At 36.5% G+C, this 26,594-nt stretch overlaps 1 protein-coding gene across 2 annotated transcripts in view; it reads right to left on the bottom strand.

Moving 5' to 3' along the window:
- Positions 1 to 24,734: 24,734 nt before the first annotated feature.
- Positions 24,735 to 26,594, bottom strand: part of GFRAL (GDNF family receptor alpha like) — a 60,868-nt gene continuing 59,008 nt past the window's right edge. For both annotated transcript variants that reach the window (XM_032299744.1, XM_032299745.1), the window contains one exon: positions 24,735 to 24,858. In XM_032299744.1, the coding sequence (XP_032155635.1) occupies positions 24,795 to 24,858 (64 nt within the window). In that variant the 3' untranslated portion in view covers positions 24,735 to 24,794. The remainder of the gene's footprint in view (positions 24,859 to 26,594) is intronic.

Here is a 26,594-nt window from a genome sequence, read left to right as displayed (position 1 = left end):
AAATTAAGATAAAATGACAATTGCACTTGTAGTGAGTGCTATGAAGAAGTTCCTCTTTCTCTAAGGTCATCTTTCTCTAAGAAGTTCATCTTTCTCTAAATTCATTTTTCTCTAACTTGGATGCTGTGGCAAAGGTCTGATAACTGATGTTCTAAATACATCTATAAATGGTACACGATTGTCTATGGATGCTAGACTTTGAGAATAGTGAGTCAAAATCAAAATCTTAAGATAGAGATTGACATAAAAAGTACAATTCCACTTGGAATAAGTGCTATGTAGGAGAAGTTTAAGCTCATCATATTCTCTAGCACATAACCAAACATGTCCATGCAAAGGACATGATTCATGAGATGAGATCTGAAAGAAGGGTAAGGTGCTATATAGTAGAAGAGAAAGAAGAGAACATATTTCTTGTGAAGAAAACACATGCTGAAGAATTCTCTGAAAGGAAGAAGCCTGATGAATTTCTGGAAATTGAAAGTAGGCTAATATGGTTGAAGCACAGGGGAAAATGGAGGAATCTGGATGTCCAATTAATAAGAAGCTCATAGATTATAATATGCAAAGAATTCATTTAGGCAGCTGCTTGGACATTATGTTTAGAGCTTCAAATCTCTGTACTCTCTTTGATCTTGTGGTTAGTGTTTGAGACACAACAATCCCTACCTCATCTATGTATTTGTTTCATAAAAGAAGTCATAAATTACAAAGACAAAATTACTTAACAGGCATTAATTTTACTATATGATGTGATATCATTAGTTCAACAAATGTTTCTCAAACAACACATATTCCTTAGAACTGAATAAATATAAAGGAAAGAGACATGTTTTCCTTCCTCCAATTGTCTGGCTGCTAAGAAGGATTTGGAATGATGACCATCTTCTAAAATTTTTGAATTATCTTGAGATTCTTGTGGAAGGAAGGGGATGGATTTCTAACTCCTCCCCTGTGATTGGCCAAACAGTTGATATTCTAATGTGGGCTGCAGCAAGTATAACAAAAGCAAAACTACTGTATCTTTGGATATGTATACCGAGATGTGAGTAAGTAGGTAAACTAAAATATGATCCAGGAAAAAAATAGGGTATAATAACAAACTAGAAATATGTAGTGAAGACCAAATATAGGAATATCTCATTTGATTATGCTTTGCTTTATTACTCTTACAGATACTGGGTTTTTTCTCTCTTTCTTTTTGTTTTTAACAAATTAAAGGCTTGTGGCAACTTTGCACTGAGGTCTATCAGCACGATTTTTCTAACGGTATGTGCACACTTTGTTTCTCTGTTACGTTTTAGTAACTCTCACAGTATTTCAAACCTTGTCACTATTATTATACCTATAATGGTGATCTGTGATCAGTCATCTTTGATGTTACAATTGTAATTGTTTTGGGGAGCTATGAATCATGTCTGCATAAGATGGAAAACATACTTGTATGTGTTTTCTATTTCTCTCTCCTTGGGTCTTTCTATTCACGGAGACAAAACGATATTAAAATTAGGCTAATTAACAACACTGCAATGGCCTATGTATGTACACGTAAAAAGAAGAGTCACAGATTTCTCTTTAAATCAAAAGATAGGAATTATTTGTTTAGAAAGGAAGGCATGGTGAAAGTCCAGACAGGCTGAAAGCTAGGCCCTTTGTGCTAGTTAGAAAAGTTGTGAATGCAAAGAAAAAGTTCCGAATGGAAATTAAAAGTGCTAATCCAGGGAACACACAGATAATAAAGTGAAAAAGCCTTTTTGCTCATACAGAGAAAGTTTGGGAGGCCTGGACAGATGCTCAAACCAGCTACAATATCCCCTTAGTCAAAACCTAACCCAGAGCAAGTCCCTGATTTTCCTTAATTCTGTGAAGGCTGAGAAAGGTGAGGAAGTTGCAGAAGAAAAGCTTGCTGCAGCAAGTTATTCAGAAGATCCAGCTAAGATCATTGACGAAGGCAGCTACACCAAACAACAGATTTTCAGTGTAGACAAAACAGCCTTCCACTAGAAGAAGATACATCTAGGACTTTTATAGATTGGAGAAGTAAATGCTAGCTTCAAAGCTGCAAGGACAGACTGACTTGTTAGGCGCTAACACAGCTGGTGACTTAAACTGAAGCCAATGTTCATTGATCATTCAAAAAATCATAAGGCCTTTACGAATTATGCTAAATCTACTTTGTCTGTGCTCTGGAAATGGAACAACAAAGCCTAAATGACAGGACATTTATTTATAGCATGGTTTGCCAAGTATTTTAAGCGCAGTATTGAGACGTAGTGGTCAGAGGAAAAAAATGTTTTTTTCAAAATGTTACTGCCCACTGACAATGCACATAATCACCCAAGAGCTCTGATGGAGATGTATAAGGAAATTAGCGTTGTTTTCATGCCTGCTAACAAAATATTCATTCTTCAACCCATGGATCAAGGAGTAATTTTGACATTCAAGTCTTACTAATTAAGAAATATATTTTGCTAGACTGTAGCTTCCATAGCTAGGTATTCCCCTGATGGATATGCACAACAAAAACTGAAAATCTCCTGAAAAGGATTCACTCTTCTAGATGTGATAAAGAACATTTGTGACTCATGAAATGAAATAAAAATAACAATATTAACTGACAGTTTGGAAAAGGATGATTCTACCTCTCATGGATGGCTGAGGAATTCAAAACTTCAATGGAAAAAGTAACTGCAGATCGAGTGGAAATAGAGAACTAGAATCAGAATTGGAGTCAGAAGATATGACTGAATTACCCTAGTCTCCTGATCAAGCTTGAGCTGATGAGAAGTTGCTTCTTACAGATGATCAAAAAAAGTGGTTTGTGTAGATGGAATCTACGGATGAACATACTATGAATATTGTTGAAATAACAAAGAATTTAGAACATTAGTTTATAAATTAGGGGCAAGGTTTGAGAAGATTAAATCCATTTTTTTTTTTTTTTTTGCTGTGGAGTTTGGCTCTTGTTGATCAGGCTGGAGTGCAATGGTGTAATCTTGACTCACTGCAACCTCCGCCTCCCGGGTTCAAGCAATTCTCCTGCCTAGGCTCCCTAGTAGCTGGGATTACTGGTGCCCACCACCACGTCCAGCTAATTTTTGTATTTTTAGTAAAGATGTGGTTTCACCATGTTGGCCAGGCTGGTCTCAAATTCCTGAGCCGAGGTGACCCACCCACCTCGGCCTTTCAAAGGGCTGGGATTACAGGCGTGAGCCACCACGCCTGGCCGAATAACTCGAGTTCTGAAAGAAGTTCTTTTGTGTGTAAAATACTATCAAGTACTATAGAATGCTATAGCGAAATCTTTTGTGGAAAGAAGAATTCCTTTTATCAATGGAAGGTCAATTTGGCACACTTTGTTGTTGTCTTATTTTAATAATTTGCCGCAGTCACCCCAACTTTCAGCAATCACCACCTCATCAACATCAAGGTAAGACCCTGCACCAACATAAGATAATAACTATTATAAGATAATAAAATAACAACTCCCTGAATGGTCAGTGAGCATTAGCAATTTTTAGCAATAAAATATTGCGATTAAGGCAAGTACATTGTTTATTTAGAAATAATGCTATTTCACACTTAATAGACTACTGTATAGGGTAAACATAACTTTTCTATGCACTGGACAACCAAAAATCCCTGTGACTTTATTGTGTTATTTGCATTGTTGTAGTGGTCTGAAATCAAATACCTACTATCTCTGAGGTATGCCTGTATTAAATAATTGATATGACTTTGTGTAACATAATAATTCTGCTTTGTACTGAATAATATACCAAATGTGGAGGAATCTGAAAGACTATGCTGAGAAAAGAATATAGAAAAATAAAGATAAATCACTCTCAATCAGATTTTACTTGACTCTGTAGAATGTTTAGCAGGTTTAGCATTATGCAGAGTTCAACCAAAAAAAATAGCTTGTGCATGCTTGGATCATTGTTGTAAGAAAGTAAATTCATGTATTTAAGAACAGAACTTCCATAAGCCCTGGTCTACATAGACTTAAATTAAAATTATATGTCTTATTTTTAGGAGCATCATTTAGGAAAAGAAATTATGTTTTTAAATTTCTTTGTGACTCTCAAGGCGCCTAAAACAGAACCCATAAACTTCTGCGTGCAATTATTTATTTGATGTTATTTTTGTCAGTATGTAGGCCTTTTTCAAGAATATTGGTTATTAATCTGGACAGCTACCTGTATTAGACGTTTCCAAATCTAGTTATATATAGAATCATGTCAATGTGAAACAATGGCAAGTACTTAGGATGGAATTAATAAGCATTTTTATTGATTCAAGGTGCTTTACCTCAGCTGTCAAATACAGCCCAGACTCCTTTGCTATTCTTTATCCTACATTCATAAAAAATACCATCCCCATAGGACAATTTTAATTGGAAGCATATTTTACTCCCATGATGCAAACTCAGGGTCATGACAGGTAACCTGAAAGATTGTTCTACCATATGTTATCCCTAGAAAATATATTCCCCAAGTAGTATGATACACAAGGGACAAAAATTATGTAGGTCTTAAGATAAACTTCCCATCAAGTCAGTTTACCATAACTGAATGGTTGGTTTCAAATGAATGAAAGATGCAATTTAGATTCTGGTATACATTAGGAAAATGAAAATTATGCTATCCAACTGTTTGAGGGCCTGTTACTTTTAGTCTGAGCAGCATAGTATGTATTGAGACATTCAAGGATGACCTTAATACATAGTCATATATTCTGGAAATTAGAAAATTTGAAGATTGTTTATAAAATAATTTAAATACATACACTATTTGTTTTCTAGCCCTAAGTCTATTACTAACATAATTATAGTACTTATAAGAAAATGTGGAAGAAATTTTAATCAACAAAAGGTATTTTCCTACATTGTTGTTTACTTATAAATATATTTAAAATAATTTCTGAATAAATTCTTTATGACTATTAAATATACTTATATACATATATATTATCGTACTTTAGGTTCTGGGGCACATGTGTAGAACATGCAGGATTACTGCATAGGTACATGCATGGCAATTTGGTTTGGTGCCTCCATCCCCCTGTCACCTATATCTGGTATTTCTCCCCATATTATCCCTCCCCTACCTCCCTAGCCCCTACTGTTCCTCCCCTAGAACCCCCCAAAAGACCACAGTATGTGATGCTCCCCTCCCTGTGTCCATGTGTTCTCATTGTTCAACACTGCCTATGAGTGAGAACCTGTGGTGTTTGATTTTCTGTTCTTCTGTGAGGTTTCTGAGAATTCATGGTTTCCCAATTGATTTATGTCTCTGCAAAGGACACAAACTCATCGTTTTTTATGGCTGCATAGTATTCCATGGTGTATATGTGCCACATTTTCTTTGTCCAGTCTATCATCGATGAGCATTTGGGCTGGTTCCAAGTCTTTGCTATTGTAAATAGTGCTGCAGTGAACGTACATGTGCATGTGTTTTTATAATACAATGATTTATAATCCTTTGGATATATACCCAGTAACGGGATTGCTGGGTCAAATGGAATTTCTATTTCTAAGTCTTTAAGGAATCACCACACTGTCTTTCACAATGGTTTAACTAATTTACACTTCCACCAACAGTGTAAAAGTGTTCCTATTTCTCCATATTCTCTCCAACATCAGTTGTCTCCAGATTACTTAATGATTGCCATTCTAACTGGCATGAGATGGTATCTCAATGTGGTTTTGACTTACATTTCTCTAATGACCAATGATGATGATCATTTTTTCATGTGTTTGTTGGCCTCATATATATCTTCTTTTGAAAAGTGTCTGTTCGTGTACTTCTCCCACTTTTGAATGGGTTTGTTTGTTTTTTTTATTGTAAATTTGTTTTAGTTCTTTGTAGATTTTGGATATTAGCCCTTTGTCAGATGGGTAGATTGCAAAATTTTTTTCCCATTCTGTTGGTTGTTGGCTGACTCTAATGATTGTTTCTTTTGCTGTACAGAGCTCTGGAGTTTAATTAGATTCCATTTGTCTACTTAGGCTTTTGTTGCCAGTGCTTTTGGTGTTTTAGTCATGAAGTCCTTGCCTATGCCTAATCTGGCAAACCAATTGCAACAGCACATCAAAAAGATTATCCATCACGATCTAGTAGGCTACATCCCAGGGATGCAAGGCCAGTTCAACATACACAAGTCTATAAACGTAATCCACCACATAAACAGAGCGAAAGACAAAACCACATGATTATCTCAATATATGCAAAGAAGGCCTTGGACAAAATTCAACAGCGCTGTATGCTTAATGCTCTCAATAAACTAGGTATTGATGGAACGTATCTCAAAATAATAAAACTATTTATGACAAACCCACTGTTAATATCATATTGAATGGGCAAAAACTGGAAGCATTCCCTTTGAAATCTGGCACTAGACAAGGATGCCCTCTCTCACCACTCCTATTCAATATAGTATTGAAAGTTCTAGCCAGATCAATCAGGCAAGAAAAAGAAATAAAGGGTGTTTAATTAAGAAAGGAGGAAGTCAAATTGTCTCTATTTGCAGATGACATGATTGTATATTTAGAAGACCCCATCATCTCAGCCCAAAATTCCTTAAACTGATAAGCAACTTCAGCAAAGTCTCAGGATACAAAATCAATGTGCAGATATTACAAGCATTCCTATACACCAATAACAGACAAACATAGAGCCAAATCAAGAGTGAACTCCCATTCACAATTGCTACAAAGAGGATAAAATACCTAGGAATACAACTAACAAAGGATGTGAAGGACCTCTTCATGGAGAACTACAAATCACTGCTCAAGGAAATAAGAGAGGACACAAACAGATGGAAAACTTTCCATGCTTATGGTTAGGAAGAATCAATATCGTGAAAATGGCCATATTGCCCAAAGTAATTTATAGATTCAATGCTATCCCTATCGAGCTACCTATGACCCTCTTCACAAAACTGGAAAAAATCACCTTAAACTTCATATGGAACCAAAAGAGAGCCTGTAAAGCCAAGACAATCCTAAGCAAAAAGAACAAAGCTGGAGGCAACACGCTACCTGACTTCAAACTATACTGTAAGACTACAGTAATCAAAACAGCATTGTACTGATACCAAAACAGAGATGTAGACTAATGGAACAGAACAGAGGCCTTGGAGGCAAGGCCACACATCTACAACCATCTGATCTTTGACAAAAACAAGCAATGGAGAATACTTGTTTAATAAATGATATTGGGCCAACTGGCTAGCCACAGGTCTGTTTTCATGCGTAAAAGGATGGCATCTTTAAAAAGACAAAGACAAAAATCAGATAGGTTTGATCTTAATTCTCCCTTTGATACTTTCTTATACATATCATTTAATGTACATAATTTTTCTACTTCAAAAATCTGCTTTTGACCTCTTTGAGCCATCCCACCTGACTTATTTAATTGGTCTTCTGAACACCAACTGATAGGTGCCTAGAGGTTGCAGGTTAATTATCTGCTACTGAGAGATTATTAGCTCATTAGCAGCTACTCTGAACCATTGGCAATTGATTCTTCAAGCAGGGTGGGGGCAAACTCACTGCCACCAAACTGCATTTTATTAACTCTGGAGTGGTAAAGTAGATCATTCAACTTCTTACTTGTTTCTTATATTTAAAAATGCATTCCTCTTCTTTATCCCAGAAGAGATACATTAATATACAGGAGTGAAAACTGAGGTTAGAATAGAAAAATCCAGTTCCAATCTCAACTCAGTTTCTTATCAATTGTATAACTTTGAACAAACGTCTTGGTTTCTTTAAACTTATTATTGTTCGTGTATAAAATGAAGAAAAACCTAGTACAAACCACACAGAAGTCTGATGAGTATTAAATCTATAACTCTTGCATGTATACTACATTGAATAATTGCTTAAGTAAATGGAATCTATTTTGTTTGACTGTATTGTTTCCCCTGGTATCCCCCGTCTTCTCTGGGGAAAGAGTACAATTCCTTGCCTTACTGATTTAGGCAGCCATATGACTTACTTTGGCCAAAGTGTGAGCAGGAAAGACATGTGTTACTCCTAGACAGAAGTTTTAAAATGAAACATGTGCTTTGTCATAATCTTTCATTTCCTTCTAGTAATATCTCACAGAAAAGTTGTTTTTTCAGCCTGGGCCTCCAAGTGAAGGCAATAGAGCAGTCTGGGCTTGAAGTGTGAGCAAGAAATAAACCTTTGTTATTATAAACCACTGATATTCCATTGTTGCTTGTTACTGTAGAATAACCCACCCTATTCTACTTTATACACCCATCACTAGTAGCAGTAGTATTATAATCAATGTTGACAATGAAGGCAAATACAAACAGATATTGAAAAATAAAAATCTGTACAATCAAGAATACTTTCTAAAGATTAGGTGCAAATGGAACTCTAAGCTTTCTAGCAACTGTATCATAAAAAAGAACATATCTAGATACCAGATTTAGTGTCTGTGATATATACAAAGAAATCATTTGCAAGTGGAATCCAACCATTTATAGTTCAGAAATCTTAGCTTCTTACAGATCTTAACAAAAGGGTTATTTGACCAGCCAATGGAATCAAATGTGGGGAAATGTTCGTTTCACTTGGAGCATTTTTCTCTGATTGATCTATGGCAATGATAATAACATTGACTTGCAAGATGATAATGAGGCAACTAGCCTATAAAGTCTACAAAAGTGTTACCTTATAGCTGGTTTTATATTTGAGGTTCTCTCTACCATAATAATAACTCTCTTGTCTTCTACTTGCAATAGAGTTAAGATAATACAGGAGATGAACAGAAAGGAAAAAAGTACAATTTTTAATACCCTGTGGCACCCTGTTCTTTTTTCCTTTGTGTCTTCTCAGCTCTTCTCACCTGATTTCTTTTACTTGAACTAGCTTTTCATTGAGCCATTGTGTGTAAGTTATAGGAAATAACAGATAATTTTAAGCCACCAATATTTAAAAATTTTCCTTAACTTATGATGCTCTGCAGCTCCAAAACCAGTGGCATGATGGTATTCATTACCCCTAGGATAGGTTGGATAGAGTCCTAGAATGAAGAAGTCATTGTTCAGTTTGAGCTTAAAAGCTAGTCTTTTCAAGAACTTTAAAAAACAACAGCATTGGGAGCCAGGCTTTATTGAGAGCAAGTAAGCAGTGTTTTCTGTATTTTTAAAACTTCCTTGTATGTATCATGATCCTACCCTGGCAGACTTGAGTTGTAAAACCATACTAAAACTATAGGGCAAAAACTGTGGAGGATATGTTGTGGGAAAAGACCACTGTAGATAGGAACTTCCAACATTGGAGAAATTGAGGGCAGGCCTGTCCCAAATCCTTCCCAAGATTACTTCCCCCTTCCCCCTCACTATCTCATTCCACCTATGTTTGATCCTACCATGCGTTTGTGGTCAGAGTAGAAATGAAGAACAACACTCACACCTATATAAGTTTGGGGGAAATTCCAGTATAAGAGGGCCTTATTTCTTGCCTCTCAGCAAAGCTGTGCATTGATACCGATTACATTGCCAAATCAGAATGGCACTGAGACTCCAGCAGGAAAGAAGCCATAGCTGAGGGAGGGGTTTGAAGTTAGATTCCACCAAGTATGTCAATGTGCAGAGAAAGTAGCTATTTCACTCTCCAGAGGAATGCAGGAGGGTTGAGATCCTCTCTAGAGAGCCAGAAGAGTCTTAGACAAAGGAGCCACTGTATACAGAAGCCATAAAACTGGAAGCCATGAGAAGAAACCCTGGTATCCAGATTATCAGGATGGACCAGCCACTCCTCAGCAGACTTTGCTGCAGTATGACCAGAGAGCAGACAAGACAGTCATTCCATAGCAGAGACCACCAAAGATCCAGAAGGCAGCATGCACACCTCGGCATGCTCTTCAATCACAAAGATACCCTCTTAAGGAGGGAGAAGAGTAAAAGAGATGAGAGTTCTCCAATTGAAAATTCAAAGTTAAAATAGCTCATTAATTATTTTACAGGGATTTAGTTAATACAAATAAATGTTTAGGTTACCTTTCTTGGTAATTTTAAGATATTTTTCTTATCATCGGGGGCATCAAAGGCTTCTGATACCAGATTATGAATAAATATACAGATAAATATTTGCTATCTTTGGGTACTTCATGTAATATGTTGTAAAGTAGTAGTATAATGTTTTGATCCTAATTTTGTACGTTTCTTTGATTACACAGAACTATCTCAGATGTTCCTGTGTTGGCCAAGTTATAAATTAAATTAGAGCTGCCACTATAGTAAGTATAGAGTTTTAACAACACACACATACACAGAATCAGCAAGTAACATATTGGAAAGCAGCAGAAGATGAGAATTTGGGGTTATAAAATGAACTTACAGAGAGAAAGATCTATTTGTAAAATTATGCTTCTCTTCCTAAAATGTTTACTTTAAATTTTTTTATTCTTTGTACACTGTCACCTCCAAGTCACTCAAGGAAGATGGAAAACTAAAGTTGAAACCAGTGGCAAAAGCTAACTCCTCCAACTGCTCCCTGTCCAAATGGGCATTACATCAAATACCCCAGATTAAGGGTAGTATTCTTTTACTTTAATGCTTGGTCCCTAATGATAATACCCTATCATCAAAATCTGGTTACAGTTACCAAATTTATAAATGTTTATACACAAATATGTAAATTAGTCTTAATAGTTCCTTTTCTTATTCTTTACTGCTCAATGATTCAAAAACCCACAGAATCTATTTTGGATATGATTGAAAAGCAAAGTTAGTTCTTAATAAAACTTATTGTTATATACTTACGGATTTAACCCATGTTCACCCAATGTAGCAGATGCAAATTTACAATAATTTCTAAATGTTGTTTCTTGTTTGTTCAAAACTGATGCATTTCTCTAACAGGAATTGCACCAGGTATTGCTGATACACTGGTGAGCAAAGCAGAATAGGTCTCTGGCCTCATGCAGATTGAGGGTGTAGAGGGGAAAAGGGCTTAATCAAATAACCACACAAATATATGATCACACATGTAATAATTGTTTTAAATGAGAGGTACATGGTGCTTGAAGAGGGGCTACTAGTCACAGACACCAGTGACAATTTCTCCAAGGAAGTGACCATCTAAATTCTGAATGATACATGGGAATTAACTTGTGGAAGAGAGAAATAAGGATTCTAAATGGATGATAAAGCTAATATGAAGGTTTACTGGTAAAATAATCCTATTAGTTGTAAGGGATGAAAACAAATGCCTTATGGCTGGAACCCAGGGAGTGAGTTGTAGCTTCATGCAGATGAGTTTGGGGGAGACAGGTGCCGATAATCACATAGAAATTGCTTGAAGAGCAATAATAATAGCTAGTATTTACAGAGCTCTTGTTCCACACCAACACTGTTTAATGCATTTTGTATGTACCAAGTAATTTAATCTTCACAACTTTATGAAAGAAGTACTATGTTATTTCTTTATTATACATAAGCAACAAAGGCACAGTTTAACTAACTTGCCCCAAATCACCCAGCTAATCATTATGAAATAATTAACTTCAACCCCAGGAAGTCTTGCTCTGGGGACTGTGCTTTCAGTCATGAAGTTACGCTAATTTTAGCTTTAGAGCTATGGTAGGTAATTTACTCAGCAGCCTGAAGGCACTGAAACATTTTAAGCAATACATGGACAAGTGAGAATAAAATTGTCTGCCATGTGCAGTGGCTCATGCCTGTAATCCCAGCACTTTAGGAGGCCGAGGTGGGCAGATTGCCTGAGTTTGAGAACCATCTGGCCAGAAACCTCATCTATACTAAAAATGCAAAAAAAAAAAAAAAAAAAAAAAATTAGCCAGGCATGGTGGTGTGTACCTGTAATCCCAGCTGCTCAGGAGGCTGAGGCAGGGGAGTTGCTTGAACCCAGGAGGCGGAGGTTGCATTTAGCCAAGATCATGCCATTGCACTCCAGCCTGGGCAACAAAAGCCAAACTCTATCTAAAAAAAAATTGTCAGATTGGAGGGACAAGCATGTACATGGCCAGAAAAACTAGAGAGCTGTTTATTACTCTAAACAAGAAATGGTGAAAACATGACCTAAGTTCCTATTTTAACTAAAACTTTTTATTTTCATGTAGAAACAAGCACCAATCAGCAGGCCAGAAGAGATTGTTTTTCTTGCTGTAGTAGCAGGCTTTGGAAATGCCTAAACTGAGCCTGTTAATATCTTGCTGACCTTCAGCTGCCTATTTTCAATTGAACAAATCCATTATAGCCAACCATAGGGCATCAGAGAATCAGATAATTTTCATCCATTTCTATTTTCTTTTGAAATGGGATTTTGTATTCATGTTTGAATATGAGTATCACTTGCAGATTTTCTTTTAGTACTAAGAATAGTGCTTCAAACCATATAATCGTGCAATATCTACAAGGTCACAATTTGCAGAGGCTTGAGACATTGCTTGTTTCTCCTTCTCCCATGAAAACTTCCTTTCTCCTTCCCATGAGGAAAGAAGAATTCATGTCTAATGATCTCTCCAGCTAGGGGCAAGACTGGCCACTCAGACCGTCACAACATTCCAGCTTGCATTACATCAATCATTCCAAGATCCTTTATTCATGGTGATTTCCAGGACAAATCCAAGAGAGCCTCAAATGCTATGGGAAGTCCCAGCTTTCCCGACCAACCACTGTTTTGTGCTTATTTCCTCACTCTTTTATTTCCTAGTAGGATCCTGTCTTCCATTCATTCCTCTTTGCCCTTTCAGATCCTGCCACTGGGCTTCAGGAATTCACTCTCTGTTACCTGCAAACTCCCTTACATCTTTAACCTCTTAGGGGTACTTTCTCCTTGCTCTCATTCAATTATTCTGCATCGTGGGCTTATGATACACAGTATCATCTAAATTTCATTTATACAAAGGAAGTAAGTTCAAAACGTGTATTTTAAATAAAATGACTACAGTCAATAACAATATGTTGAATAATGAAAATAGTTGAGAGTAGTTTTTAAGTGTTCTTGCCACACACACAAAAATAAGCACATGAGGTAAAGCATATGTTAAACAGCTTGATTTAGCCTTTCCATGCTGTGTATACATATCGAGACATTATTATCATAAATATATACAATTTTTACAGAAGAAACACAAGAATTGGGGGGTAGACTGAGTCAAACACTGGAGTCATTAATGATAAAGGATTATAGGAAGCATAGTAAGTGATATGGTTTGGCAGTGTCCCCACCCAAATCTCATTTTGAATTATAGCTACCCTAATTCCCACATGCTGTGGGAGGGACCCAGTGTAAAGTAACTGAATTATGGGAAAGGGTCTTTCTCATGCTTTGCTAATGATAGAGGATAAGTCTCACAAGATCTGATGGTCTTATAAAGGGGAGTTCCCCTGCATACTCTCTTTTGCCTGCCACCATATAAGATGTGATTTTGCTCCTCGTTTGCCTTCCACCATGATTGAACTGTGGAACTGTGAGTCAATTAAACCTCCTTCATTTATAAATTACCCAGTCTCAGGTATGTCTTTATTAGCAGTGTAAGAACAGACTAATACAGTAAGTGAAGTAGATAATGAAAAAAAAAATAGCTAACCAAGTTTAATGACATTCTCCTCAATGACTTGGGGTATTTTGAAGTAGCAATAAGGGGAAAATTTTGGAAGCAGAAAAGGGAATCAAGAAGAATATAAAATCCACCTCAAGGTCCTGACATACATGAGCTGTGGGAGGAAACTGCCAAAAATTAATGGGACTATGGGGTGGAGCGTTCAGGCACCAGCCATGCTGCAGTGGGCCCAGGGCTATTGTTCTTAAACATCAGTCCTCATCAAAATCACCCTGGGGGTTGTTAAACACAGCTTTCTGGGTTCCACTTCCAGAGTTTCTAATTTAATTGGTCTGCTGGGGTAATAATTTGCATTTTTAACAGCTTCCACATGATACTGACACTGCTGATCTGCAGGCCAAGCTTTGAATATCATTGATTTAGTGGCTTCCAACTCTGTCTGCTCATTATAATCACCTGAGAAAGTTTTACTCACTGATACCCATGCCTCTTTCTAGAGTTTCTGATTTAAGTATGTGTCATGGTCTAAAGCATTGTGTATTTTTAATCTGAGGATTGACTTCTCTTTATTCCCTTCAACCTCCTGTCTCTGGTAACTACCACTTTACTCTAAGCTTGATTTTATTTTTTACACTCCACATGCAAGATTGTGCAGAATTTGTCTTGTTGTGCCTGGCTTATATCTCTGCTCTTATTATCATCCTTAGTGGCTTTAATATTTCCATAGATACCCTAACCTCTTAGCTCTTGTCCACTTCATTTAAATGTAATATTTTCTCTTGATGCCCCCTCTAACTCAGGCGGCCATTCTAACACTTCTAGTGACTATAACTTCTGAAATTGATTTTACCCCCATCCCCCATTTTTCCAGCTCTCTCCAACTGTCAGCGGTGGAAGAGATCCGAGTTACTTCCAGTTACCAGCAGTGAATCCACACCAGTTCCACAGCAACTTTAGTCCTGGCCGCCTCAGAAGACATAATTCAACTGAGGGGCATAAACCAGAAAGATACCAAGGCAAGTTTCAGAGCAGGAGTGGAAATTTAGAAAGGCTTTAGAACAGGAAAGAAAGGAAAATTATCTTGAAAGAGACCCAATCAGACACCTGAAGGTGGAAGAAACAAAAGAGGGCAAAGGAAGACAGCAAAAAAGAGCCTTAAAATGTGATCTTAGGACTTACAGGCCCACCTCTTCCCCACGATTCTTTCTTTAGGGTGGCTTTCTGCATGCCCCATGCTTTCCTTACCTTTTCAGATTGAGCAAGCGCCTTGTGTTCCGGAGGTTATACGCAGGCCCATCTGAGGCTTTCTTCCCCTTCCAGTGGAGTGTGCTCCTGACAGAATATACTCCACCATTTTTATCTCACGCATGCCCACGGAGTGTGCTTTTCCCCTAGGGCCTGCATTCAATTAACATTTTAATGTTAACAGGTGTGGACCATTAGGAAATGGCTTCTCCCTGGTGCTGCCAAATTATCATTTTAGAGAAGTGGACATTTTTACTGGGTGGCAGGAAAGCCGTCTCCTGCCCTGCTCGTGCCTAATAATCATCTGTACCAAAACTGGCTTTTTCCTTCCAACAACTCTTGATTTCTAGTGAGACCACTATGCCTTGCAGCCCCAAATACCTTTAATTATCCACGACCTGTTTGCTGTCTTCCCATCATCCTCCAGAAAGGCTCAACATTAAACCACACATTTGTAGATAACCTCTGCTGCTGCAGCTTCTTCTCTTCATCACATTTACTTTGAAATACTCCAGCTGTGGTAATACCTATCTCTCTGTATCTAATGGAGAAAATCATTCAACTATACTGACATATTTTGTGTTTTTAACCAAAACTCTCAAAAAGGTCAAGTGATTTGAGAAATTATAATCATTGCCTAGTAGAAAATTCACATATACCTCTCACTAATGGCTTTATACATATTAACAAAGTTACTCCTTTCAAATCCTATAAGTGCAATTAATCTCCTTGTTAAGGAAATTAACAGGAAATTTCCCTGTTAGTAGAGAAGACGGAGGTTCAGATAATTTGGTAGTTGATCATAAATTCATATGTGTGTCAGTGAGGATTTCAATGCAGGCAGGCTTAGCAATATTGCCTTATACTCCCTAGTAAAGTTATTCCCCAAGATAACCATTTCACAATTTACCTCTTCTCCCATCTCCAACATCTTCCTCTCAATTCTGTTGATGACCTCATACTTTACAGAAATTCCACATAAACACCCATTGTAATGGTCCTCTTGAGTGCAAAACTTCTCACAAGACTTGTAAGTATTCATTGCCTTCATTTCCTCATTCCTCAGTCTCTCTTCAATCTACGGCAACTGGGCCTCTGTCTTCACCACATCAGTAAGATATGTTTAACATCTCAGTGACTTTCTTTCTACCAAAGCCAAAATTAAATTCTAGACCTTATTTTATTCAATCTCTTGGCAATATCCAACATTATTGAACCTGCCCTCCATCGTAAAATCTCTACACTTTTGGCTTGTTTCTGATAGCCTTTATTTCTCATTAGCCACGCATTTACAGCAGCCTTGCTTTCAGACTTTCTCATCTTCCTCTTCCAGATCACTAGGTGTTGGAATCATCCAAGTCATTTTTTGGTCATTTTCCATCTTTTCTTACTTTTTTTTATTTTTTATGTAGTTTCTTCCATTCTCGTGATTTTAAATAACATTCATACACTAATTTGAGGTAGACTTTATTCTTTATTTTTATTTTTAGACAGTCTCGCTCTGTCACCCAGGCTGGAGGGCAGTGGCAGGATCTCGGCTCACTGCAACCTCTGCCTCCCAGGTTCAAGTGATTCTCCTGCTTCAGCCTCCTGAGTAGCTGGGACTACAAAAGTGTGCCACCACACTTGGCTAAGTTTTTGTATTTTTAGTAGGGATGGCGTTTCACCATATTGGCCAGGCTGGTTTCAAGCTCCTGATCTCATGATCCGCCTGCCTCGGCCTCTCAAAGTGCTGGGATTAGGGGCATGAACCACTGTGCCCAGCTGAGGTAGACTGCATTGTGGGTCTCTACTTTCATATAACAACTGCCAATTAAAAATATTTGAACAATTACATCTACCTTAAAACACAGCTGGATACAAACAAAAAAAAAGACCAAACACATATTTTCCTTTTCTGCTAGTCACACTCTACTCCAGGCAAAAAAAAAAATTCTGTGTAACTACATTGAATTCTAGGTTTTCCCCATTTCTTGTATCTGTTACATCAATAAGCATTCCTGGCTTTATTTCTCTCAAAATATATTTGTGAAAGATAACTGGGTATTGAATCAACAAAAGAGTTATGCTAAGCCAGGTGTGGTGGCTCACACCTATAATTCCAGCACTTTGGAGGCTGATGTGAATGGATCACCTGAGGTCAGAAGTTCAAGACCAGCCTGAGCAACATGGTGAAACCCTGTTTCTACTAAAAACACAAAAATTAGCCAGACTTGATGGTGGAGTGCTGGTAATCCCAACTACTCAGGATTCTGAGGCAGGAGAATCGCTAGAACCTGGGAGGTAGAGGTTGCAGTGAGCTGAGATTGCACCACTGCACTCCAGCACAGGGGACAGAGTATGACTTTGTCTTAAAAATAAAAATAAAATAAAAAAGAGTTAAGCTAAATGCGTTAGCTGTTTTCAGAGCATTCTATTTATTGCCTGTTGCTAACTTTTCTGAGCTTGTTCCCCTCCTGGTAAGAAAAAAGGAAAACGAGTTGAAAGAAAAGGAAGAAGAAAAATAGAAAAAGATTAATACTTATGATGAAAGAAATTTGCAGTATTTCTAAGATGATCAAGTGAATGAATAATTATATAGAACAACATTTTATTTCCTTTGTTACGTAGTAGCATCATTAAAATAAGAACAAATATAGTGAAATAGAATACTTCATATGACTTCATATGAAAAATAATTCACTATACAATAAACAATACACCTGTATTTCAATATTGCTGCCAATAATAAGGACTCCCAGTTCTGTTCACTTCTACTCACCATTACCCTATACCACATCAGATTTCATGCAATCATGAAAATGCTAGATATATATGTCTTCCAATCTATCATTTCATTCTGTTAAACTCCTCAAAGCTTATGTCCATGTTCTTTCTCTATTATTGAGATATTAGGGGAAGTTACACATTTTGCTTTCCTTTCCTACTATATATCTTTAAATTCTAATATTTTATTCCTATCACATTTTATTTGCAAAGACTAATTTTGATTCATCCAAGAGAATAGGGTATCTCTGAAGACTGTGCCTAACAAACAACTATTTTATGTTTTCACTTTGTAGAATTTTATTTCCCATTGTTTACTTTTATATATCGTATCTCATCCTTGGCTTCTAAACACTCCCTTCCTATTCTTAATGGTACACTTACTTGGCATATCCTTTTTACTGCCTGGGAAGCATTTATTCTTTTGCCTTGTCTGAGCTATTAAGAAAAAGATATCTAACCAATAGATGAGTAGTCTAAAGAGTATTTCTATGTGGAATACAGTTCTCAGAAAAGAGGAGTGTATTAGTCCATTTTCCTGCTGCTATGAGGATACCCAAGACTGCATAATTTATAAAGGAAAAGCAGTTTAATGGACTCACAGTTCCACATGGCTGGGGAGGCACCACAATCATGGTAGAAGTGAAAAAGGAGCAAAGGCACATCTTACATGGCAGCAGGCAAAAGACTGTGTGGGGGGAAACTCGCCTTTATAAAACCATCAAATCTTGTGAGACTTATTCACTATCATGGGAATAGCAGGAGAAAAACCCACCCCATGATTTAATTACCTCCCACTGAGTGCCTTCCATAACACATGGGGATGATAGGAGCTACAATTCAAGATGAGATTTGGGTGGTGACACAGCCAGGAGACCACATCAAGGAGAAACCCAGGCGGCGGTGATTCCTCCACTAGCCACTGTATTCTGCAACTTAACTGTCAGCTCCACAGACTTTAATCTCTTTCAGTCTCAATAAATGAATGATCCACAAGTTTCTGGAAAAGTTTTCATGAAAAGATGATATTTATTTTGTTGACACAAAACAATTTATTTTTAAATTTATTTACTTAACTTTGTTCATTAATAAATAGAAAATCCTAAATTAGTGGAGCTTGAGCATTTCCATAGAGGTATACATAGAGAAACACTATCTCAGGTGTGGACTATTTAGTTCCAAATAACAAAATGAAAAGTAGAACCTAAACCCAAACTAATCTGATTTATTTGTTTGAAGCCATTTTGCTTCATAACTAATTGGTGAAGGTAATCTAGACTTTTTTAGCAGAAACTATTGGCGACCTACCCAAAAGCCCTCTCCTGTTCATCCTTGCTAATAGATTTTGTTTCACAGTCCACCCTTCTCCTAGGCAATTCATGAAAAATTCTTACTAAGTCAATTATAGTAATTTGAATTCCTATGTTTCTATGTCTTCCAATAAATCCTGAACTGTACCATCAACTCAGCAACTGTAAGCATGGCAGAAAAAAAAAAATTGAGTCCTTGAAGATATCACTCAGCCATGAAGTCAACCAACCCTGGAGATGTTTTGCCCTGGACTTAATGTTAGTATTCCAACTTATACATGTGATTCAGATATGTAAGTTAATAAAAATTATATTTAGAGAAGAATATTTAAAACAGATATTTCCTGGGCCTTTTTTAAAAGTATAAGAATTGCATAATTACAGCTGTCAGTGGCTGGTGATAGAGTTTAGAAAATAAGATGGAAGATTCTGAAATCTGTGCTCAGTTACCAATTTTCTGCTCTGAAGCTTGGGAAATTGCTTAATTTCTTTAATTATCAGGATTTTGTTTTTTAATTCTGTAAATAGACAATTGACACAGAGTTTTTGTCAGGATGAAACTACATAATGCATGTAAAGCATGTAGAATAATCTTATACAGTTTAGTTGCTTTTACTATTTTCTAGAACCCCATTGATTGAAATAATTATATTGTAATGAGTATGTGGTATTTGTAGATATGTGTTCCACCTTTGAATTTATGACTATTCTTTTTCATATGTTTACATTGCCCTTTTAACACTTTCTGCTACTCTTAAGAGGCATATTATCTCCCATACTCACTAAATTAGGATTTTCAGCCAAAAGAGTAAAAATTACATTTGTTTCAAAGCATTAAAAGAATGTAACACATGTAATTAAGCATTCACTAAACATTTAATTATATGGACCTTACAAAAATAGACTGCAAAACCAGTCATTTAACTTCTGCCAAAACAGCAAGGTAACTTACATTAGAAAATTCCAGTGAAATCTCAAAAACATTTTAATGTTAATTTTGTTTGTCATCCTAAATAAATCTGTAGATTTTTTTCTGTCTTCCAATATTATTTTATTGAAATTAATTTTGGGTAATCATGAGAATATATTCTCCTTAACCTCTTTTAATAACGTATGCCCATAGAAACTAACACATGTGAGTTTAATGTTTAAAAGCATGAAGCTGTGAATTAAAAACTCTGCTTAATATGTACTATATACATATATCCAAATCAAACTGGGTTTACAAATAAAAATTATACTTGAAAGATGGCTGCTTTATATAGTTACTTTTACCTAGACATAAAATATTCAGAAAATATTTTCTTTATTTCTGCTGGTATAGATTTTAAAATTATTTGCAAATATTAAGTAATCCATTATACTCAAGATAGTTATGTATTACACTTCATAGACAGATTAACCTAATTATGTGCACTAGATGGAGAGTTTTATGAAGTTTTATGACTTTACTACCTATATTTAAATCTGACAATATTGCTGAAGTACAATTTGAAGCCACTGTTTTTTAAAGGCATGTTTCCTTCTTAGTAGAACCAAGATTATAAACAACTGTGCTATGGTAACTCTTATTAAAAATACATTTATGGCAATTGACTTGCCTGAGGTTTTGGAAACACCAATTCTACTACCCTAAGTTTTGGGGTGCAATCAGTGTGGTCTGAATAGACACTGAAGCCTCAAAGAGGCACTTTGGGAACAATTTGAGAAACTCAAGTGCAGTAAATCATTGCAGCCCAGGTGGTATTCATCTCAGAGTTCTGAGGGGGAACAAGTTGTGAAAGAGCAGAGCAGGCAGACACGGATATGTAAAAATTGCAATGTTGGTTCCCACAGGGTACATGCCAACCTGATATTGCCTTGAAAGCAGTGATACCATCGTTTGACCATCAGTCACTCAGATTGAATTCTTGCATTTGTTGAGCTCACAATTTGAAAAATTTAGAATATTTTTATTCTAAAAAAATAAAAAAGAAGGATTCTATTCATTCAAGTCATTCGTATTCATTTCTCTGTACATGACAATGAAAATGGATACATGTTTTAATAACCCCAAGATCTGTTTCTCAGGAATCTCTCAGGGAATTCAAAAGTAGCAACAGCTTTGGCATAACCACAAAGTCCCTGTTTTCCTATGGCCCTAAAGGCCTTTCTGGAGAGACCTTTCTGACTCACCTCGTGGAGTTCCAGCTGGTACTGCTCTGCTGACTCCTGGGTCCCAGGAACACCTGTGGGTGTTTATGGAACGGATTCCAGGAAGGAAAAGAGGCTGTGAGTAAATATGCGGAAGGAGCTAGGGGTACAAAAGCTTATGGAGAAAGAGACCGCTCTGGAGGAAATTTCATCAGTGGTCAAATCCTTCGCAGAGAGGTCTGTGATCTGTGCCACCAGGTGATCTGGCTATCCTTTCCTACAGCATTTTCGGGTTTTGTTTTGCTTTTTCCCCAGAAATCACAACGATAAACTTGCTATCTCATCTGGGATGAGAGAGACGTAAGGAAGATATTGGACATCTTGAAATTTAGTGGTTCTAGCTTGATCCCACTTACCAGTGCTAGAATCACATTTTCCAGTTAACCATTAGGTGACTCAACATGGATTTGTCACTGGTGTTAGGAAGTCAATTGGTCTAAACTTGAAATATTTACCAGTGTCAGGGAACCAGGAAGCAGATGGCATACTCCAATTAGAATAAACTGCAACTTACCTGAAATTGAATGACTCTTAAGAATGCTTGAGTTAGGTAGTCTTTATACAGGTATGGATAGTTGGAAAAACCTCAAGGCAGAGTCCAGGAACTCAGGTCTGACAACAACTGAGCTGTTAACACCACTAAGCCTACAGGGAGAAGGACTGGTAAGGTTTATTGGGATTGAGGAAAGATGTGTATAGAAAAGGCCACACTGATAGAAACAATTAAAGGAAACAGCCAGCCTGTGGAGAAATCTCAGCAAGGATTTCTCCTCCATTTTCTACCATTTCTCACCATGGAGTGAACCAAATGGAAGCCTAGGACAAAGGAGCCTACATTGCATATATGTCAGCTCTTAGGGGTGTGTGAGAGGTGGAGGAAGATTGAAACAGACCTTAAAATAACTAGCATATTGCCCTTTCCCATTCCAAGTTCCACTTGTATGAGCCAGTTTTCTAACTGGCACCATGCTTTACCTAATGGCACAAAAGCATATTCAACACTCATTCCTACCATGAACCTTACAATCTCCACTCATACAAATATCTGACCCCAAGTCTCCACTGATTCTAAATTATGAGATTTATGCAGTGCCTTCGACTCTCTCACATCAATGTTTTCTCTTCACATCATTCTACGATCACTGCAGCCTGTTCACTTCTTTATGGTATCTATCACTTTCAAAAATTACCTTGTTTACTTTGTTTTTCAAATTTCCTAGAAGACTGTGCTCAGGATTGTATCTCCAGTCCCTAGTACAGTGACTGATGCATAGTATATGCTCAATAAGTAAGCGTTGAACAAATAACTTAGTGCAATAAATTAGTGCTTCCAATATGTGTTAGCTATTTTAGTACATTTTTAAGCAGTCTCTTCAACATCAGTTTTAATCCTCTCTAGTCTACCATTTCTATATCTGCTAGCATAACTTTTTTTATTCAAAAATCTGCTTAAAATTATTTTGCAGCACTTTGTAGCATTCCAAACGAAGCAACTCTGTCACTGTACACTTATTTATTGAGCATACACTATGTGCTAAGGAATAGAAAACAAAGATGAGCAAACAGACTCAGCCGGGGTGCTTATAATTTACTAAGCAAAAACAATAAATGAAGCCATGGCAGTGAAGTGTAGCAGTCTAAGATGGGTGAGCAACGGATGCTGGGAAGCACTGAACAAGGATCCTTGACCTACAGGGAAGGACAAGTTAGGAAAGGCTTCCCAGAGGACTGAAGAGTGAAAGACAATGAAGATGGGGACTACGTCCTAAGAGGCCCACACTCTACATTTATAGTGTCTCTTTAGCCTGGTGTCTCAGTGTCTTAGTCCTGATGTTTACTAGCTGTATGCCCTACTCTCTCTCAATTTGGACTCTGCTCTATAGACAGGTGACTGACGATTTAGTGTGCCCTCAATTCTTCATGCTGGTTCCCCCTTCTGAGGTTCTGCCTACTTATTCTTGTTGTTCTAAGAAACAAGATTCCGTTTCCCATGGAACCCATCCCTTTTACAGTCTGTTCTCCCCTTCTCCGCTCAACACAAGCATGTTTCTAGAAGCAACTTGACTTCTTTTCTCAGTTTTCCATAGAACAGTGTGCGTATTCGCAGACATTACCATGCCTAAATTAAATGGCAGTGATCGGGAGATGGAAATCCCTGCATTCTCTTCACTTTAATACTCTGCATAGCCACTAGAATATACAGAACTCCTTGAGAGACATCTGTGACTCATCAAATTACTCTTCCCTGTTTTAAAAGATAAATGACAGCTTCTCAGTTACTTCGAGTAAACATAGCCAAATGTTAACTTCAAATTTAATTTAATGTCGACAGTTTAATCTGAAGTGTAGTGAATAGCATAGAAATGAGACCAAATGAGCAGAAACCATTTAAATTTTTAATTGTAAATATGCCACAGTTATTATAATATCTTCTGGTTATTGGATATTTGTGCCTCTGTGCCACTATAGATAATGCAACCTCATGGTTATTTTGAGTAACATGTACGAGCATAATTGCAGATGATTGAAAACAAGTATTAAAATTCTAACTAATAAACATATTTTCTACAATTTTCTAATCACAGTTATACTCTGACGTCAAACCAGGCCAAAAGTCACAGTATAGGAGTATTATAGAAAGTAACAATGATGATGTTACTTTATTATTGCAGAAGTTAGCCTAGAAAGATTTAATTCACAAAAACTATCATTATTGAAGTTCACATTGACTTTGTTTAACCCAGTGTAGTTGTTTTATATTTTATAAGAGTAAAATGGAGATATCAAGCTCAAAACGTAAAACTCAGCAGTATTCAAATTACAAAATTCAAACATGTTACTTCCAATTTTTTAACATTTTCATTTAATCAGATATATGTAGGAAGTCAAAGTCAATGCTAATATGCTAGTGACCGATTTCAAATTTGTTCAAAATATACAAATAACACAGAAACTGGATATATGTATTAACATTTTCTTTTCAGCAAGTTAATGGGAACTTATGTAATTGATCAGGAAACCTGCTAACTATATCATATTAGTATGCAACTAATTAATATGAGTTTATATTAATCATAGAGCAAATTATGCAAAACGTGACTTGGGATAACACTTTTTGCCTTCAAAGGTAACTTTATTTCTATGCCAGTGTTGTAAAAGATACCGCTGTATATTTTTTCTTGAGTATTAAGAAAAAAGTAATATCATCATGCCATATTATACTTAATAAACCAATATTAAAAATTAAAACTAATATTTTAATTTTAATAAACCAATGTTTTCGATAAACCAAAATATTTTAAACCAATATTTTATCATTTGCCTTCTCGATGATAGATGGAATAGTGTGTTGATCAGCTGTTGGATTTGCTTTAAAGGAATTGATTGTTGGCTGGGCTCAGTTGCTCACGCCTGTAATCCCAGCACTTTGGGAGGCTGAGATGGGCAGATCACCTGATGTCAGGAGTTCAAGACCAGCCTGGTTAATATGGCAAAACCCCATCTTTACTAAATATACAAAAAATTAGCTGGGCATAGTGGCTGGCACTTGTAATCCCAGCTACTCCAGAGGCTGAGGCAGGAGAATTTCTTGAACCAGGGAGGCAGAGGTTGCAGTGAGCCGAGACCACACCACTGCACTCCAGCCTGGGCAACAAGGGTGAAACTCCCCCCACCCAAAAACGTAAAAGAGAAAGAAAGCGATTGTTACGGGTCCATGGCTCCTAAAGAATCAGAGTTCTCCAGGTATTTGGATCGGTGAAGGATCTCTTGTTTTATTTGATATTCTGGAAGTTCTGTATAAAAGTAAAAGTAAAAGTTAGCAACATGCCATGTTAAGGATTTCACAAATGTGCTTGTGTGTGTGTTTTTGCTGGAGTCTGCACCTGGAGGAAAAAATTAAGTTTCAGAATGTAAAGTCCCAATAGTAAAATATTATATGGTCTTTCTAAGGAGCATCACACCTCTAACTATGATGTCCAAGTTATCATTTTTTAAAGGCCTTTTTTTTCCACAAATATTTAAAATTTTAGTTGTTTCTTTGCAAGCTTCTTTGAAGGCTTATGGCTGTTTTTCTATAGCATGAAATGAAACAAATGCAAGTATCTTATTCTTTACAGAAAATAGGTATTCACATAGGCTAGGCCTGACTGTCAGGTGAGTGTACAATGTCTGAAATAGCAACCATCCTTCTTTCATTAGGGAGCATTATTGTCCAGGTGTGGGCAACACAGGTTTTGTTGCCAATGATGCTTTTGTTTCAGTTTGTACGTTTTATAGTGGCTTTAACTTTGGTCTCTTTTACCTTAGGTCTGGAGTTTTCAGATTACATATTATGATAAATTTTAAATTATAAGGAAATAATTTGTATCTAAATACAAATATATTTAATTGTACAAATAATTTGCTTTAAAAGACACATTAGAATAAATTCTAAATATTTATCCATAATAACAACCCCAATGCCATCTAACAAAGGAATATGTCTCCTAAGCAGGTGAGAAAGGAGATGAAGTTATAGTGAATACTTAGGGAGTTATGAGTGGTCAGTCTATACCTTATTTATCTGTAGCACAACTGTAATACGTAAAAACCAATGGGATCATGGAACGGGTGGACACTTTACACATTCTGTATGTAGTTAAGAAGTAAAGATTGAGAACCATTAAGGGTAGATTTTTGCTAGGCCAGAAAACTGTCCATATTTCTTTGAAACAATGTTTGTCATGGAATATCTAGGCAGGCATAGTAACTAAACAGTGTTCTCAAGGACTTAAATTTCAAATGCTATTTTTTTCCTCTTAGTAATGGACTCCAATTATTTGGCTTTCAAACCATATCTTAGAACCCATGAGATATCTTCTCATACAAATATACCTCTTAAGGACTTGGAGGAAAGGTGTGTTTTAGTACTGGTTTCAATTAATATCGAATTAAATGCTTAGAGGGGTTGGATCCAAACAGTGGACACATTTTGTTTAGCTGGTACTGCATTTAAAAATAGATAAATTAGGATGTTTGTATGTACCTGACCTCTTAGTATCACCATACAACTTCTCATGTCAGTCTTTTATTTGCCTGATTGTCAAGGCCTTTTTAAGTCTGAGATCTCTGGAGGAGCAAGATATGTTTACATGCATTGTATAAGTTGACTGAATCAATCTTTCTAGGTGTCAAATGTCATGAGGTAAATCTCCAATGAATACTTCTGTTCCTCTGAAGGCCCAGTCTTACTGACAGAATATAGTTTGTGTATGTACTTTCATGTATATATGGCCTTATACACACTTATGTATATTTCTTCATTAATATGTATGCTACTCAAATTTTACAGACATGTACTCATATGTACAAAGAATAAGCAAATGGACATGATTGATCTTTAAATATGAGGTTTTTGTTTTTTTTTAATTAAAGGCAAGTCCACACTCCTTTATGTATAGTTGTAAATGCCAAATAAGTGGAAAAATTTTAAACCCTAGACATTTAGAAATCTAGAGATTGATGTATATCTCATCTCAATGTCTCACAT

The sequence above is a fragment of the Sapajus apella genome, unplaced genomic scaffold (genome assembly GCF_009761245.1).
Source record: "Sapajus apella isolate SASKATOON/1434 unplaced genomic scaffold, GSC_monkey_1.0 scaffold41, whole genome shotgun sequence".
Lineage (NCBI taxonomy): Eukaryota > Metazoa > Chordata > Mammalia > Primates > Cebidae > Sapajus > Sapajus apella.
The sequence above is the reverse complement of the archived record's forward strand: the minus strand, read 5'-3'. Positions and strand labels throughout refer to the sequence as shown.